The following is an 18714-nucleotide window of genomic DNA, read 5'->3' on the forward strand; positions in this document are numbered from 1 at the left end:
GGTCTGGATGGGGAGAAACAGGCTTCGTCTCAATCCCGCCAAGACTGAGTGGCTGTGCATATCGGCATCTCGGGTTAACCAGGTTATTCCACCTCTAACGATGGGGGGTGAGGTGTTACCCCCCGTTGATAGGGCTCGCAACTTGGGCGTCCTCCTGGATTCACGACTCAATTTTGAAGATCACATAGGAGCCGTGACCAGGGGGGCTTTTGCACAGGTTCGCCTGGTGCGCCAGTTGCGTCCCTATCTGGACCGAGACGCCCTACGCACAGTTACTCATGCGCTTGTGACCTCCCGTTTGGACTACTGTAACGCTCTCTACATGGGGCTGCCCTTGAAGACCACTCGGAGGCTTCAACTGGTGCAGAATGCGGCCGCGCGAGTTGTAATGGGGGTCTCCCGATACTCCCATGTAACACCTCTACTCCGCGAGCTGCATTGGCTTCCGGTTGCCCTCCGGGTGAAATTCAAGGTGCTGGTTATCACCTATAAAGCCCTACATGGCCTGGGTCCGGGGTATTTGAGGGAACACCTGCTGCCGGCATCAAATGCCCTTCCCCCAGTGCGCTCCCACAGGGAGGGTCTGCTCAGGGTCCCGCCGGTAAGAGATTGCCGGCGGGTGACACCCAGGGATAGGGCCTTCTCAGTGGGAGCGCCTGCCCTCTGGAACCAGCTGCCAGTGGAGCTGAGGACTGCCCCCGACCTCCGATCATTCTGCCGGGGCCTGAAGACCTGGCTCTTTGAGCTCTCGGGCCCAGGCTGAGGAGAAATTTATTTTAATTGGGGTTTTTAATAGTACAGGGTTGGTTTAATCTTTTTTAAATTGGTTTTTAACTTTTGTATGGTTGATTTTTAACTCCCTGTAAACCGCCCTGAGTCCTCAGGGAAAGGGCGGTATATAAATGCAATAAATGCAAATGCAATAAATGCAATAAGTTAATTTGTCTGTTCTTACATTAAAAAATTCATCTTCACTTAGAAGATGTACATCCTAATAGGGGAGTGAAATTTTTACCTATACACTGTGTGCACAATTATTAGGCAAGTGAGTATTTTGACCATATCATCATTTTATGCATATTTTCCACCTCAGACCTTTATAAACTTGAGTGCTTAGTGGACATAAGCATATCAGGTGATGTGTTATTTGTGCAATGGGGGAAGGTGTGGCCTAAGGAGATCAACACCCTATATCAGGGATCTTCAAATGTGGTCCTTTTATGACTTGTGGACTTCAACTCCCAGAATTCCTCAGCTAGCTGTGGTTGCTGCTATACAAAACGTTGTCAACAGATCAAGAAACTGACAGACTCCAGGAATGGAAGGCTTATGACTGTTATTGAAAAGAAGGGATTATTATTTTTTGAAATGTCAAAAATGTTTATTTGTACATTTTGAGCTATTTGTTTATTATTCTCACTTTAACAGATGCAAATAAACAAGAGATGGGCAAATTTTCATTTTTCATTTCTTTGCATAATAATTCTGCACACTAATAGTGGCCCAATAATTGTGCACACACATTCTCCTAAGAGTGTCAAACTCTCACTTTTACTTTCTTAAATATTCAGATTTGAGATTTATTAACATTTTGGATTGACTGACAGTACTGTAGTTGTTAAATGAGAAAATTAATCCTCCAAAATACAACTTGCCTAATAATTGTGCACACAGTGTATAAACTTAAGCTAGTTGTAAGGGAGATGATTTGTTAAATGTGTCACTAAACATCTGATGCTCCTAATCTGTTTAATTTAAACATACTCTGGATTTGTATGTTTTGGTTTCAAATATTTGTTAGTATAAGAAACATTTGGAAGAGCCTTCCAGATATATTTATAAGTTGGGTGTAGCCCAAATGTGAAATTATAGAGCAAACTATTTAGATTCATCTAAGTAAGCCAGACATTTTTGTTTCTGTAGATGACTACTAAAATAGTATCTCTCTAAAATGCAGAATTTCTCAAAATGGGATTGATTAGATTAGGCATGTCAAATTCGTGACGTGCAACGTATTGGGACAGTTTTGTCATTGCCGGCAATGGGGTGGGCGCGGCTTCCACACTACATGTCCAGCCCGCCGGCTGGCACTTTGACACCCCTGGATTAGTTTGTAGGGAGAAGGAGCAATCAACTCTTAAAGCAGATTAGTGTGCAAAATTAATTAAAACATATTAACAATTTTTAAATAAAGTACAGTGAACGCGATCTCAGAATATTAAAAGAAACAACATTAATCTTAATTTTCTTAGCATTTTGAGATGGTGGCTATAAAATTCAAATAAAATTGTTGATTTAAATGTTTTATGGATTTGGACTTTGTGTACTTTATATCTGTTGAAATAATATGGATCTTCACTTATATTTAATTTCATTTAAAGTAAAAACATTCCCATAGCACTTAAAATTTCATTTTTATTAATAATTTTAGAGTAAAAATTGTATTGTGAAAAATTTGGGATTTGGTGGCCAATAAATTTAAATTAATAATTCAAACAGACAAGCATCTGTCACATAAACACTGCAGACTTAACAATTGCCAAAAAGAAAGACAACAAGATTGGATAGTGAATGTGGTAGTATCTAGAGACAACAGAATAGATGAAAAAGTATTGGAGAAAATCAGAAAATACAAAGACATGTAATTATAAGTAGAACAACTGGGTTGAAAGAAAACAAAGGTACCACCAATAGAGCATGACCTGAATACTATTGGCATTGACAAAATGAATTGCAAAAGGCAACTTTACTTGAAACAGCTTACATCCTGTAACACCATCAAACAACAATATCTGCCTTTTCCAGGTCAACAATATCTGCCTACCCCAATAAGTGGATAAAAATGCCAAATTCAATCTAAACATCTGCCTGATTATGCAACCAACCATAATACTAATAAGAATAATATAGACTTGTAAAAGCTTATGTAGAATGGGATGTTGAAGCTTATGATTACTGTGATAGATTATTTACATATAATGAAAGCACATAGTTTTGTGAATGATATAGAATTTCAAATTGATTATAATAACTGAAAACAGTTTTAATGCTATAGCATATTTGAACTAAACTTATAATGTGAGTTAGACTTGCATTCTAGTTGTGGATTAGGTATTAACTATAAAGTACTCTGAAACTAAGACTTCCTTGTAGGTAATAAAGTCAAGATATTTACCAGTATAAACGTAAACAGTTACAGGTTTTTCCTGGTTTATAGCTATTCTGATCTGTTGAGGGGAAAAAGGCAAGGTTAATCAGATTCAAAATGCGCAGATAACACTTGGAAGCAGACAGCTTCTTGATCCACTGAGATATAAGAAGGAGGAGAAACTATAGCATCATATTCCTGTGGAGTTGATCTAACTCCTTTGGAGTTAATTTCCCACAGTTGTGTTAACTCGTAACGGATAGGGCTGACACCGTCTCCCAGTTTATTACAATATATAGTGTGGTCATCTAGAATTCTGGTTTGAAGGAAAATCTTCAAGACCTTCTGTAAAGTGAACTGGGTTAGAACCATTTGAATTCTTAGGCAGGCAGGAAGGGGGGATGCTACTTCACTGTTACAAAGACACATTACCTGCACTATTAGATGACATTGTTTCACAGAATGGACTGAGATTTGGTTGGATAGTCAGAAACAATTGGAGACAGGTACTTCAGTGAATAACCTGGCCCATGCCATATAGGCGACAATAAGCATCTTGAATCAGACCTGGAAAACTATTCAAAGGTAGTATAGCTTGTGAAGTAGTGTTCCATAAGGCATATTACGGTGCACCTGAACCTGCTCGGGTCACTACATTTTGCCCAGTTGCCTCATATAGCATACATTGTAGTAATCTAGCTGGGAGGTGCCTAAGGTATGAGTGACTGTGAGCAGGGCCTACCTCCTGATTCAGGAACACGAGCAGTTATTGCACATAAGGGATTTGGGCAAAGACCCCCTGGTTATGGTTTCTATCTGCTCTAGCAAAAGCTGTGAATCCAGGAAAACCCCAAAATTGCACAGCAACTCAGTCTGCATGAGTGCTGTCCCATCCAGAATCACAGATGGAAAATATTCAGGAGGTTCTACTCGGTCTTGCTAGAATTAGGTTACTCTATCCTTCCTCATACAGAACTTTAAGCATCCACGCAGTGGGAAAGTATCATTTCAACAACAGAGATCTGCAGCTGAGTTTCATCTGCATAATAACCTTGCCCAATGGTTTCATGCAAATGCTAGATAATAATGGGGAGAGAATGTTGAGCCCTGAGTATCCTGCAATGTCGGAGGGAAAGGTTCAGTGCCCCAACTGGAAGTTGCTTAGGAGAAAGAAGTACTGCAAGACTCAGCAACTCATTCCCAATGCTCTAATCCTGTTTAAATACCATCAATGATATCAAAGGCTGCTGAAAGATGAGGGTAGGAAGTTAGGGTATGACTCACTGAGAACTAGGTGTAAACCCTCCTACCTGTGGCCTTTAGTTGGCTATCTAGAAGTAGTTTGAATTCAGAGGATTTTCAAGTCAAGAGAAAGCACTGAAGCAGTTGGACAATATTGATGAACAAACAGAACTTCATCTTGCTTGGGTTCAGTTTCTCTGTTTGGTCCCATTATGTTTTAATAGCTTTCAGGAACTAGGACATGACTTCCATAACATCACCTATCATAGCCCAAGGTAGTCATATACAGCTGAGTATCATGAGTATAATAATGATACTACATCCCAGATTGACCTGCCCAATAGCTTCATGCAGATGTTAAGTAGCTGGAGAAAAATGTAAATTCTGCAATATCCTACATATAAGGGACTATTGAGCCAGACTCTTCTTACTTGTTACCGTTGTCTGGAGAAGCCACTGAAACAGCATGTCCAAGAATGGTATTTGATCGTATTCAGAACTGTTGACAGGTTTAATGGGGACAGGTTTAATGGGGTCATATCTAGGTCCCAAGAAAGCTGATCTGCTAGCATAAGCATAGATGTTTTCATGTTATGCCCAAGCCTATACCCTAAGTAAAAAAGTCTTAGATAATCCACTTCTTCCAGGGTGCTGTATAATTGAATTCCTTCTTAATCTTCCCTAAATTTAATTCAACCTAGTGGTGTGCAGTATTTGAAATAGTAGGGGTGCTTTGCATTTAGAGTTAGGTATCCTCTCTAGCTTTCAGATGCTCCTTTAAAAGACATCCTTGCATGGCCATTGCATTTTTTGAACTTTCAGAGGTACCACGGGAGTCCAGGAGAAAGCATAAGGCACAGTTGACAAAAAGTGCATATTAGTGATGGATCAGAAGCATCCTTGCCTGTTTTGCATCTAAATACCGGTACTATGTATCGTTAATTAAGTTCAGTCATTCACTTTTCTGCATGTATTCATTCTCCTCCATGAGATTCACATTGTTTTCATTCAGATCTATTATATCGTTCCCTACTCTTAGTTTCACAAATAAAATATTTTCCATTAATTCATACAGATCACCATTTATTCTTGTTGAATTCCAAGTTGCAGTCTTCCAAATGCCATGGTCATGAGCTCCTCAGTATTGATTTCTACTACCTATGATACTTTTGGTCAATTGAAGTTTCCCATAATACAGAGGTGGGCAATGACTTTTCCCAAGGGACCACATGCAAATGCGACTAGTGGAGGATCAAACCAATATGGTCACTGCCACATTCTCCTTAGGCTTTCTGTCTTAAAGAGTTTTATCCTTTTTCTATGTATTGTGAATTAAGATACAGAATACAGCCAGATTGCCAAACTATATAAGCAATAGAAATTTTTGCCAGTTGATGATTTCTGTAGTTTTAATTGGTTTAACAATGATACTTAGTTTACATGCTGCTATTTCCAACAGATAGTTGAAAGCTTGTAAGAGGTACATTCCAAAATTAAGATAGGACTTATAATGAAGGACTTCTGTCAGAAAATAATGAAGATACACAATTGCAGGGAATTAAAGTAATGATTACATTCCAGTATATACTTAAGTACTAATTCATTTATCTTTATTTTTCTTTTACAGATCTTTGAATATCTTCATTTTTTTCTCTGCTGATCGTATTACTCCCTTAAGTTATTACATACTTTTTGCTGCTCTGTGAGAAGAGATGTCTCGCAGCCCAGATGCAAAGGAGGACCCTGTCGAATGCCCCCTTTGCATGGAGCCTCTGGAGATTGATGACATAAACTTCTTCCCTTGCACCTGTGGTTACCAGATCTGTCGCTTCTGTTGGCATCGTATTCGCACAGATGAGAATGGACTTTGTCCTGCTTGTAGAAAGGTATCTGTTTTAAGTTCATCACAAATATTTTGTTTGATAATACAGTATCAGAATGAAACATTGCTTCAATCTAACGTAAATTTCTTCCTTAAAAAATTTGGGGATGGATAAAGGGTAAACAAAAAAAAATGATTGCTTTATATAAATGTAAATTTGTGGCTAATGCAATATTTCCATTGATGTATATATAGTCCTTGACTTATGATTGTTCATTTAACAATTATCTAGAAGTGCATTGGTCCTGGAAATAATGATTTAAGGCCTGCAAAGCACTTCTGGACATCACAAAACACTATACCATCATGTGATTACCATTTGGGTTTTGGGCAACCTGTTCATACAGCTGGTTGCCAAAGGCTCTTCGATCATGTGATCACAATTTGCAAACTTCTCTGCTGTCTTTCCCAGAAAGTCAAGAGGGAAGCCAGCAGGGAACATTGCAAGGTGCTATCACTTGCTGAGAAAACTCTCATCTCTGAGGTCTGGCTAAAAGAGCTGCCTCTTGAGGAGAGCTGAATTCCTTTGGTGGACTGTAGAAATACCGAAGATTTCAGCTTTATTTCTGCACAGCATCAAAGGTGTTCCTTTCCATTCATGGAGGGGAGCTGAACTCCTTTGGCAGAGCAGCCCTTTTAGCCAGGCCCAGAGACAAGAAGGAGCCAAAATCCAAGCAGAGAGCAGAGAGTCAGCCAGTAAAGTAAGGAATGAGATACCTCAGGTGTGTGTGTGTGTGTGTGTGTGTGTGTGTGTGTGTGTGGTGGGGGAGGGGGGGCGGTCCAAACTATGCACAAAATGTCTCTTTGTTCAGAGGTTAAAAGTTATATTTAGATTTCATCAGGGAGGATTTTCAGCTTCTGTGCATAGCCTCCCAGTATCTCCCCCACCTCACTGAATCACCTTGTGCTCCTTACCTGTAACAACCTGTGTGATTTCTTCACAACCACACCTGGGAACGCAAGTATTGTGATTGTTGAGAGAAGCAGTCACATGGGCACTCAAACAACGTCTTATGTAATTACTACTTTGCTCTGCAACAATGATTCTGATCCCAATTGTGGTTGTAAGTTGAAGACTACTTGTAAAGTGCCAAAGTAAAGTGTCCTTGATTGTAAATAGTTCCTCTGTCGTATGCAAGTTGATGACTATATATTATTTTATACAGTGAGGGGAAAAATAGTTGATCCCCTGCTGATTTTCTATGTTTGCCCACTGACAAAGAAATGATCAGTCTATAACAGACATGTCAAACACAAGTGTCCCGCGAAGCCATCCTGGAAACAGTGAGGGAACGGCCCCCACTGCCTTGGCCCTGGCCCAGAGACCCTCCTTCTGCCAGAGACCCTCAGATCTGTCCCACTCATGCCCAGGCCCCCATAGGCACCCTTGACGCGAACGATGTAGAGCTGGCCATGCCCACCCAGTAGGCCATACGCACTCTAGCCACAACCACCCAGTAGGCCACGCCCACCCTGGCCATACCCACCCGGCCCCTTGAGGGCAACCGCAATGCTGATGCGGCCCTCAATGAAATTGAGTTTGACACCCCTGGTCTATAATGTTAATGGTAGGTTCATTTTAACTGTGTGAGAGAGAATAACAACAAAAAAATCCAAAAGAACACTTTTCAAAAAAGTTATAAATTGATTTGCATTTTGATGAGTGAAATAAATATTTGATTCTTTATCAATCAGCCAGATTTCTGGCTCCCAGGTGTCTTTTATACAGGTAGCAAGCTGAGATTAGGAGCACTCTCTTAAAGGGAGTGCTCCTAATCTCACCTTGTTACCTGTATAAAAGACACCTGTCCACAGAAGCAGTCCATCAGATTCCAAATTCTCCACCATGGCCAAGACCAAAGAGATGTCCAAGGATGTCAGGGACAAGATTGTAGACCTACACAAGGCTGGAATGGGCTACAAAACCATGGCCAAGCAGCTTGGTGAGAAGTTGGTGCAATTATTTGCAAATGGAAGAAACACAAAATAACTGTCAAATCTCCCTCATTCTGGGGCTCCATGCAAGATCTCACCTCGTAGAGTTTCAGTGATCATGAGAATGGTGAGGAATCAGCCCACAGCTATATGGGATGATCTTGTCAATGATCTCAAGGCAGCTGGGACCATAGTCCCCAAAAAAACAATTGGTAACACACTGTGCTGTGAAGGACTGAAATTCTGCAGTGCCCACAAGGTTGCCCTGCTCAAAAAAAGCACATGTACAAGCCCATCTGAAGTTTTCCAATGAACATCTGAATGATTTAGAGGATAATTGTGTGAAAGTGTTGTGGTCACCTGAGACCAGAATTGAGCTCTTTGGCATCAACTCAACTCACTGTGTTTGAAGGAGGAGGAATTGGCTTGTTGCCAAAACAAGATGAGCCTCTTGCCCACTGTCCCACCCGTCAGAGACCCCCTGGATCTCCCCCAACCCTGCCCAGCCCCCACAGGAATCCCTCCTCAGGAGCAACATCGAGGTGGCCACGCCCACCCATGCTGCCATGACTACCATAGCCATGCCCACTCAGTGGCCACACCCACCTGACACCTGGTAATGCATAAGTGGGCTTTGGGTTGCAGTTTGGGCACTCAGTCTCTAAAAGGTTCGCCACCACTGACCTAGATGAAGGCCTTTATTCTGGCAAGCTTCCCAAAGCTTGGGAAATACTACCTCTGTTTGCCAACAGTGCACATCATTACACTGAGTATAGAAAACACTGTAGTGGAATTTTGAATCCACTTCATATTATTGTAATATATAATCCAACATATATTATTCTATGTACTGTTTAAGGAAAGGATGTTGATTAGTTCCACTGCTGTCGCAGCATGAATTAAATGGTCTAACCCACTGGAAATCTGTAGTTTCAAGAGTACTGGGACTCTTTTCAATAATAAAATTTTATTTAAACTACTGTAGTTCATTCTTATCATTTTACAGTAATAATTTTCTCAAGGAAAAACATTTTTTCAGATGTAACACAGATGTTCATGTAATGTTTGCTGTGGTTGTTTTGTTTATTAATAGATTTTTTGTTAGAATGTCACAGAGTTTAGTCTCTTGCAAGCAAAAAGTACAAAACAATTTTATTTCCCGAAGCCACCTACACTTGACAGTTCTTTTGTTTTTGAAATTCACTGGTCAACAGCATAATAAACTTTATTTATTTAATGTCTTATCATTGATTGTAACAATACAATTTCCTTCTTAACTTCCTGAATCAGTTTATGCTTTTTAAATCATTGGTGGCTTCATTCTTTTTTCAAAAAACTGTGTTATGAAGCAACGAATGAATAAATTAATTGTGGCATACATTTTACATATAAGATTCTATTTTATTGGTTACATTGATCCACGAAATCTTACGACTGGTGCAACAAATGATGCTATTCTTTAGTGAGGAGCTTCAATACTGTACATCTGCATTTTGTATAAAGCAGTAAAGTAGTGAATCCTCTCATTTATTCCTAACAGAATCTCCAGCTAGGATTTGGTGTGGGGGTGGGATTGAATGATCCCCTGATCAGGTCACTTTGAATAAGGATCTTGAAAAGCCACTGAGATTAACATCCTTGTGAAATTATTCCTGTTTTTCCTTTCAGAAAACTGTTAGTTCAGATAGTTTCCATGTTTTAGTGATGCTGCAATATTTAGTAGCATCTTTTTCAAAATGTATTGTAATAATTTAGCTGATAACTGTTTGGTCCATTTACTTTGAGTGCTTCTGATGACAGAGCTGTTTATACTTGACAATGGGTCACTTTTCATATATGACTAATAGATAAAGGTTAAATGCGTTTCATTAGATTGAAGCAGTGCCATCTTTCTTTAAATACTACAATATATAACTGCAAATTAGCAAGCATTTTGGCAAGGACCACTTGGGATGATATCCCTTGCTTTGTTGCACTTATCACTTTGTTGCACTTATCACTTGTGTTTCTGCCACCACTGATTGAATTTCTTCCAAGTTAAATTATTTGATTAGAATGTCAATTACTACTTGCTCTAGGCAAACAAGAATGCTCAGTTTTTTTGAAAAGCTAATTAAATATACTTAGTAATCTTAATTCCCAGTGAATACATTGATAAATAATTTTCTTGCAATAGTATAGAAATGGTTTGCTATTATCTATTTAGAGATTGTCTTCAGATTTCCTAGTTTAGTCTATACATCTAACATTCCTTAGAAATCTCCGATACTAATTAAGTTTGACCCTTTCTGGCTTTTTAGTATAGGCATGGTTGCTAAGTGTTGCCATTGTAGCATTTAAATTACTTATTAACACGTTTAGAAATGAGCATGTTGTTTTGTGCATTTTATGCCCAAGTACTGTTTAGTGTATTTAGATATAAAATGCTGCTCATTTCTAATGCTATTTTGATGCTGTTTATTACTCAGGTAATATATACATTGCTTTCATCCAGCCATAACTGAAAGCTGATATGTGTACAGTATACCTATAATAAAATAATATACTATTCTCTGTGTGTGATGAAATGAAGTTTGTGAATTAAATATAATTTAGTTCTGGAAATTGTAGATCTTGAAGGTGAAGGTTCGTTCTCCGAGCTTGTGGGTTGGTTTTCGAATGTTTCATTACCAGGCTAGGTAACATCTTCAGCAGAGTTTAGGGGATGTCAGTGTCAATGTTCTGTTTATAAGGGGCTTTAGGTGTGGGTGTGACAAGTGAAGGTCTTGTGATGGGTCAGGTCATTGTAGATCTTCCTGTGAAATGCCTTCTCAGTTCATTCTCTCAAATATTAAAATAATAACTTAGCAGCTAGTATATCATGTTAGTGTTGTCTCTTACTCATCAGTATATTATAAAAAAATCAAATCTACTTTTTGGTACTAGGTTCAAAAATGAATGTAACAGCACTAGTTAAGGCAGTATTTTCAAACTAGATTTTGTAATATATGTATCTTGGGTAAAAGCTTCAAATTTCAGCAGTGAGAATAATGCCAGCTTGTATGTCCTTATCTGTCTCTTCTTAAATTCTGCAGTGGCAAAAATTGGACATCTTATAAAGGACAGTAGCAAAGATTAACAGAGATACCTGACAAAAATTAGAAATTAGATTATCTGTTTTAGCTTATTTGAATAATTTTTTGAGTAATTTGCAAAATATCCACTGTAGCAAGCACTGGTTCTGGAAAGAAATCTAATGTAGGAATTATTCACTGAGAGAAATACACATCATTGCCAGAAAGTACAGATATGATCCCTATCATCCCTGCTGAATAGTAGGTTGTAATAAAACAAGGATTCCTGAAAATAAGGAGATATTATAATATATTATTATTATTGAATATGAGGGACCTTTTTCCAAAGTTGGTTTCACTCAGCAAGAGTTTCCATTCTTTGTAGCTTTTTAGGTAGTGTCAGTTCCAGTTTTATTTCTTATTCCTTTTTTAAAGCCATATCCAGAAGATCCAGCAGTATATAAACCACTCTCCCAAGAAGAGCTGCAGAGGATAAAAAATGAAAAGAAGCAGAAACAAAATGAGAGAAAACAGAAGATATCAGAGAATCGTAAGCATCTGGCCAGTGTACGGGTTGTACAGAAGAATCTTGTTTTTGTAGTAGGTTTATCCCAGCGTCTAGCAGATCCAGAGGTAAGCTGTTTCCAGCAGTGTACCTTTCACTTTTGTACTGTATTCTTTTTTTAAAGGTAAAAATGGCTTAAAATGGATGGAATACATGATTACTTTCTATGTATGAACTGATCTTTTATTGAAATTATGTGAAGTTATAAACAATATTACTCCATGTGATCAAGATTTTATTTATTAAGACTTGAGCTTTTGAGAATATATTCTGAATTTTGCATGGTATCTTAAATATGTTAAGGTTACCAAATAAGATTATTATTCTGGACTTTTCAGAAGTATTTAATACAATAGTCATGTATTGTTTTTATAGGTTGAGTTGTCTGAGACTTAACATCATTTTATTTTTTCTGAAAGCTAAATTTAAAAGATGTTTTTCAAAGCCAATGCAAATAGTTCAGATATATCTTAAACAATGGTATGAGTTTATAAACAACTTGCAATTATAAAATTTATTTTTTTGCATTATTCAATACAGGTTTTGAAAAGGCCAGAATATTTTGGAAAATTTGGTAAAATACACAAAGTTGTCATCAATAATAGCACATCATATGCAGGCTCACAGGTAAGACATTGTTCTGTAACTCTGGGGAAAAGAAGCAAATTCAGTATTTCTGTGGAATGTAAGGAGCTATGTGTTGGTATACCATTGTTAATATTTTTTTAGTGATGTAATAACTAAATTTCAGTCAAATACACAAACTAGTTTTTATGATTTTTAGATGATTTGGTCTGTTGAATACATTTACCCATGTGTGCAATGGTTTTGAAACAAGAAATTAATTTTAAGATTTACAATTTTGTCACATTTTAAGATATTCTTTTATTTGTGTAATGAAACAGAAATAGCTTTTAAGATGTTTCTTGCCGGTACCTGAGATGATTTTTTTCCATGTAAAAATAAATTTGTTAATAAGGTTTATTTTTACATTGAGTTTAATTATATATTAATCATATACTGAGGTCCCAATTATTACTAATTTTAAAGTAAGTAATAGTAATTTGGAAAGCTTTATCTAGACTTATTTTTATAAATTAATTTTTACTTAAGTTTTACATTTGGCTTTCAGCTTCATAAAATTTTAAGTACTTAAGGATCTGACTTGTAATTTTTTTTAAAAAAAACCTAGGGTCCAAGTGCAAGTGCATATGTAACATACATCCGGTCAGAAGATGCCCTCAGAGCTATACAGTGTGTTAATAATGTGGTAGTAGATGGAAGAACACTTAAGGTAATGTTAACAAATATTTTATAACTTTAGCATTTGCATCTGTATAAGAATTTATCAGATTTATCCAACGGAATAAATCTCTTATATTTGGCAGATAGACAGGCACTGAAGGCAAAACCTAATGGGTGGAAAATGCATATATCTAGTTGAAAATACTGTGAACCAGTTGTCTAAAGACTCAGGCAAGGAAAAGAAGGCATTTATATTGCTTTTGCCTTATTGAGGCACAGATTTTTCCAGAATCCTCATTCTAGATGCAATGACATTTGTTCATCCTTCTCATTTCCTGTCTAACTGTGGATACTTACTGGAGAACTGGGGATGCGCTGAATGTACTTTTATACCACCTCAGCTTAAATAGCAATAAACTATTGTAGGATTAATGATTGATAAGAACCAAAAATCTTTTTCATACTTATCTGGGAGTAACAGCCATTGAACTCAGTCAGACAGCTGCCCAGAGTCTCTTGGTTGAGTTGGGCATAGAAATTGAATAAATAAATAAATAAATTTCTTTAGGATAACATGCATACTTGGTAAGCTCAGTAGAGGTAGTCCTCACTTAACAACCTCTATTGGGACCAGCAACTCACTAAGCAATGTGGTTATTAAAGGAAACGTGATCTCACTTGACTTACATCAGTTCTACTTTGATCACTAAGCAAACCACCCATCCTTGTTAAGCATGACATCTCTTGGCCATGACTTGTAACTTAACTGCCAGCTTTCCCATTGACTTTATTTGTTGGAAGTCTGTTGTGAATGTCACAAATGGTGATCGTGTGACTGCAGAATGTTATGGTTGTAAAATCGAGGAACATTCATAAACCTTTTCAGCACCACCATAAGTTTGAACGGTTGCTGAATGAAGGAGTTGATAATAAGGACTACCTGTATACAGTCCTGTGAAAAAGTAAGTATAGTCCATGTAAAGTGTTTTTCTTCTTTAGCATATATAGACATATCAATATTTAACATTAAAGAAATTAATGGTGATATAATTGAATCCTGAGAAATTGACTTTGCATTTATTTATTCAACAAAGAAATAACAGATATAACATTTCCTTCTTTCTTTCTGAAGGCAGATCTACTTCTGCAATATATTGTTTGTTATCTTTGAAGATTTTTGACATGCTACATTTTTCATCAGGCATCTTTAGGAACCACAAAGTACTGCAGTTATTTTCTGAAGAACATGCAGTGTCCAAAGCCAGACTGTATGTACCTACATGAATTAGGAGATGAAGCAGCCAGTTTTACAAAAGAAGAAATGCAGGTAGGTATTTTGAGGGTAATGCTTTTGTCCTAAGCCACTCTTCTAAGATTGATCCCATATGGCAAAACAGGGCTCCTCTCTTCCCCCCACCTCATAATTGCTATATTTGAGATTTCCTAGAGTCAAGGTTAAGCAAGAAAGAGCAATAAAGCACAATTATAAAATGAGCTATTAAGCACTATAAAGTACTAAATGCTACAAGTACAATTCTCACAACATAATATAGCTGCTTTAAGAAGTTATAAGCAGGTTTACATTTGCAGTTACAGCATAATCTCAAAATAAGTTTTTGGAAATGACTCCAAAGCACTGCTCATGTAGATAAATAAATAAAATAGATAATCAAATCTTCTGAAATGTAAAAGTCCTAGCTGAAAATATCAATCAGTTGAATGAGAATGTTAATATATTGTAACACCTCTGCAGGAGAGCCCTGAAATTGTGAGATTGTGGACAATAATACTAAAATATAATTGTGTGATGGCATAAAAATACTGTCCCCTCCTTGTCCCATTTTTTTTACTGCTAATCTCTTTGCTGTTGTTAGTTGATCCTAAAAGGCAAAATCTCTAGAACACTGTCAAAATTAAATAGTATATGAGTGCTTTTTGCTAGCATAAAACTGATCAAATCAGGAATGGCAGTTAGAAACAAATCAGTAACTGAATAATATCTGAATCAGATGAGAGACACAACGGTTTTGTGGTGTAGGAAAGAAAAGGAGAAATAAGTTGCAGTTTCACTTAGAGAATGCTTCACTTAATGATCAAATTGTCAGTCTCAATTGTGCTTACTAAACAAGGACTATTTATATAACACCACATTTTCCATTTCTTTGTAATGATTTGGCACTCTTGTACTATCTTATCCAATATAGATATTGATTTGGGAACTTTTAAATTGACTTTGTATTGTGCAGTATTATTTTGTGGAGATACTAGTATGTAATGGAATAAAGTATATGCTTTAATCGATCAGTTTTTTTTACTTCTGACTTCTCTTTCACTTCAGGCTGGCAAGCATCAAGAATATGAACAGAAGTTACTCCAAGAGCTATACAAATTAAACCCCAACTTTCTCCAGTTGTCCACAAGTGTAGTCGACAAGAACAAAAACAAAGTGGCTTCTCTACAGAGGTACGATGTGTAAGTACAGGTTCTCTACCAGAGTTTTCCTGTTTTCCATTAAAACTCCTTTTCTTCTTGATCAGTTTTATTGCATGACTTCTTAAATCAATATCGATGACAAATTATTCTTTGTGTGTTAGTTCTGTCTTTTATATAGATGTATGGAATATTTTCAAATACATGTGCATATGTATATTTAATTTTTTTAACAGAAAATTGCCTTTCCGTTAGGCATATATACATTTACATAGAATGTTACAGTCATCATGCTGATAGGTTTTTGGGGTATAATCTGAATTCATTTCAGTTTTGACTGATGTTCTGGATAAATGTTTTTTTTTATAATAATAGTTTTATAAACTATTATTATGAAGTAGACCTGGTCTTCAGTTTGGTAATGCAAACTGAAGAAATTGGTCAGACGTAGAAGGAGGTAACGTTTTCACAGAGCCCTTGAAAAATAAAATAAATCTTCATGTAAATTTTCCAACATTTGGTACTTTATTTGAATTGTGCTCCTATGTACTTCAGCTACAATATGTTGGTGATTTTTAGATTATAGTACTTGAGAGGAAGTGCATTCAAATGTTCATTATTTGAAATTCTCAGCATATACATTTACGGATAATTCCCCAACCAATGTTGTTTCAATAGTATCAGCTGCTATCAGCACTTTTCTTTGGTGTCAGTCCTAGTCAAGTGTCTTTTCTACATGCACATACATGTTCAGATGACATCAGAATGCCTTCAAAGTGATTGTACTGAGCCTTCAAGTAGATGGAATACTTCAGGAAGCAAGTTTAAAGTACAGGTAATCCCCGAGTTACGAGCGTTCACTTAGTGCTCGTTCGAAGTTATGCGATAAGCGCCCCCTAGTGTTTACGAGCAAGCCCCAAATTTACGAATGTTGCAGCACCACAGCAGTTGTTCACCCTTATGAATGACTGCAGAGGCTCTGCAACATTCACCCTATTTCTTCTCCTGCTCCCCACAACTGCTTCCCACTCCCATTCTGCCATGCCGGACTCACTTACCTTGCAAAAATCCTCTCTGCTCTGTTTCTTTGACTTTGAGGGAGAGGAGAGTTGATGGAAGCTCCTGGGTGCCTTAATATTCCGCGGGTTCAGGCACCCATCCTCTTTTGCAGAGAATGGCTGCCTGAACTCTTGTGAGATCATGGACACCAGAAACTTTCGTTTATAGGGTGAAAAGTGTTTGGGGTGCCTGTCTCCTGCTCCCCCAAACTCCTTTCAGTCACCGCTGGAACACTTTTCATCCAGACGGAGACCTTGGGGAGACTGTAAGCTTTTTTTCTGCCTGCAAATGGGGTGATTTGGAACAAAGCGAAACGCTCCATTTCCAAGTGCCCCGTTTGCAGGCAGACGGAGCTTCCAGTCTCCCCAAGGTCACCATCTAGGTAAAAAGTGTTTTAGCGCCTATGGGTTGCTTTAAGATGCTCCGGTTCAAAGCGCCCCATAGAGACCTTTTACTCGGACAGAGGCCTTGGGGAGACTTTATGGCTGCAAATGGGGCATTTGGAAACAGGGCATTTCGCTCTGTTCCCAAGCACCCCATTTGCAGGCAGACAAAGCTTCCAGTCTCCCCAAGGTCTCCGTCCGGTTGAAAAGTATTCCGGAGGTGGCAGAAAGGAGTTGGGGAGCAGGAGACAGGCACTGCAAACACTTTTCACCCCCAAAATGAAAGTTTCTGGGGTCCATGTTCTCATGAGAGTTCAGGCACCCATTCTCTGCAAAAGAGATGGGTGCCTGAGCCCACATGATATTACGGCACCCAGGAGCTTCCGTCGATTTTCCTCTCCCTCAAAGGCAGAAACCATGGCAGAGAAGAAACAGATCTTTGCAAGGTAAGTGACTTTGGCGTGGAAGGAAGGGAGGGGAAAGCATGAGGTATCTTAGTGGGTCAGGGAGGCCTTGGGGGCCTGTTCCATCACTAGGCCCCCAATGGCCTTCCCCAGACTGAGATACCTCATGTGCACTTAACAAGCAGCACTAAGAGCTGCATATTCGAGGTATGAGATTCAAGGTACGAGATTCACTCCCATGAATTCTCGAGTTACGAATGGAATGGGCAGGCTCCATTACATTCGTAACTCGAGGACTACCTATAATGTTTTGGTTGTTTTGTAAACTATCAGTCAAGTGGCTTACACAGTCCTGCTATTTAACAGTTTGTGGGCCTGTTTTTTTATAATGTAGTTTTCTCAAGTTAAAAGTTTCACTGATTATCTTAATTTATGGGTACACTGTTACTATTTGAAAATAAGGAATTTTATCCTTAGGACTGTGTTAAAACATTTGTTAAATACATTTTTAATTAATAATCTAAGAGCAAAATAATTAATAGTATAATAATTGGATAGAATTGGTTCAATAAATACCAGTAGTTGATGATTAGAACAAATGGTTGGTGATCAAGAATTAAGTTCTTTTTTAATGGCTTAGTAAAAATACTTTTCAAATTAACTTTCAGATATCAGGGTCTTATATTTCTGTGTCATTTTGTCCAGTGTTGATTCAGGTTATCAGCATTATCTTGAGAAATAATTAAAGGACCTTGGCATTTAGGAAAGTTGATGAGATATTTGTAAAGTTAAAAATGTATTAGCAAAATTTGTAATTAATACAGTGTAGACCAGGGGTGTCAAACTGCCAGCCCGTGGGCCGTTTGCATCATTTGGAGGCCTCGCCCACCCCAGCTCCAGCAATGCAAAAAAATCATGATACGTCGCGACACGTCACATAATGTGGCGACTTTGACACCAGTGGTGTAGACTTTTCTTCTTAATCCAGGTGATTGATTTCAAGTGAACAGGACAATCAGCTTGATCTTTTTCATTTAAGTATCTTGTTTGGATCATGTTCTATCTAGTTATACTCTATTTAATATCTGTTTCAAGAGAGAAATATATATTGAAGGAAACATCTTGTAAGGTTCAAATTAATTTTTCTCACAAAATGAAAAGGAGAAATAATAATATTGGATTCTGAAATCACGAGAAATTCTGACGTGGCTTGTCTCAAGAAAGCAGAAATCTAAAGCTTCGTAATCATTCTTGGAAAATGATTTTGTGTGGAATTGATTGACACCAAACTAGCTTTTGTGATATGTTTATTTGACCGAAAGATAGACTCTTTCAGCTTATTGATTGCCTAAATTTTCTATGCTATCC

At 37.7% G+C, this 18714-nt stretch overlaps 1 protein-coding gene across 8 annotated transcripts in view; it reads left to right on the plus strand.

Moving 5' to 3' along the window:
* The window catches only part of CNOT4 (CCR4-NOT transcription complex subunit 4), a 77712-nt gene that overhangs the window by 19632 nt on the left and 39366 nt on the right, over nt 1-18714 (plus strand). For 5 of the 8 annotated variants that reach the window (XM_081331130.1, XM_081331129.1, XM_081331134.1 and 2 more), the window contains exons 2-7: nt 6018-6276; nt 11696-11893; nt 12366-12452; nt 13018-13119; nt 14272-14397; nt 15409-15542. In XM_081331130.1, the coding sequence (XP_081187256.1) occupies nt 6103-6276; nt 11696-11893; nt 12366-12452; nt 13018-13119; nt 14272-14397; nt 15409-15542 (821 nt within the window). In that variant the 5' untranslated portion in view covers nt 6018-6102. The remainder of the gene's footprint in view (nt 1-6017; nt 6277-11695; nt 11894-12365; nt 12453-13017; nt 13120-14271; nt 14398-15408; nt 15543-18714) is intronic. The other 3 variants (XM_081331131.1, XM_081331133.1, XM_081331136.1) reach the window with 1 other exon arrangement.

The sequence above is a fragment of the Vipera berus genome (genome assembly GCF_964194415.1).
Source record: "Vipera berus genome assembly, chromosome: 6".
NCBI lineage: Eukaryota > Metazoa > Chordata > Lepidosauria > Squamata > Viperidae > Vipera > Vipera berus.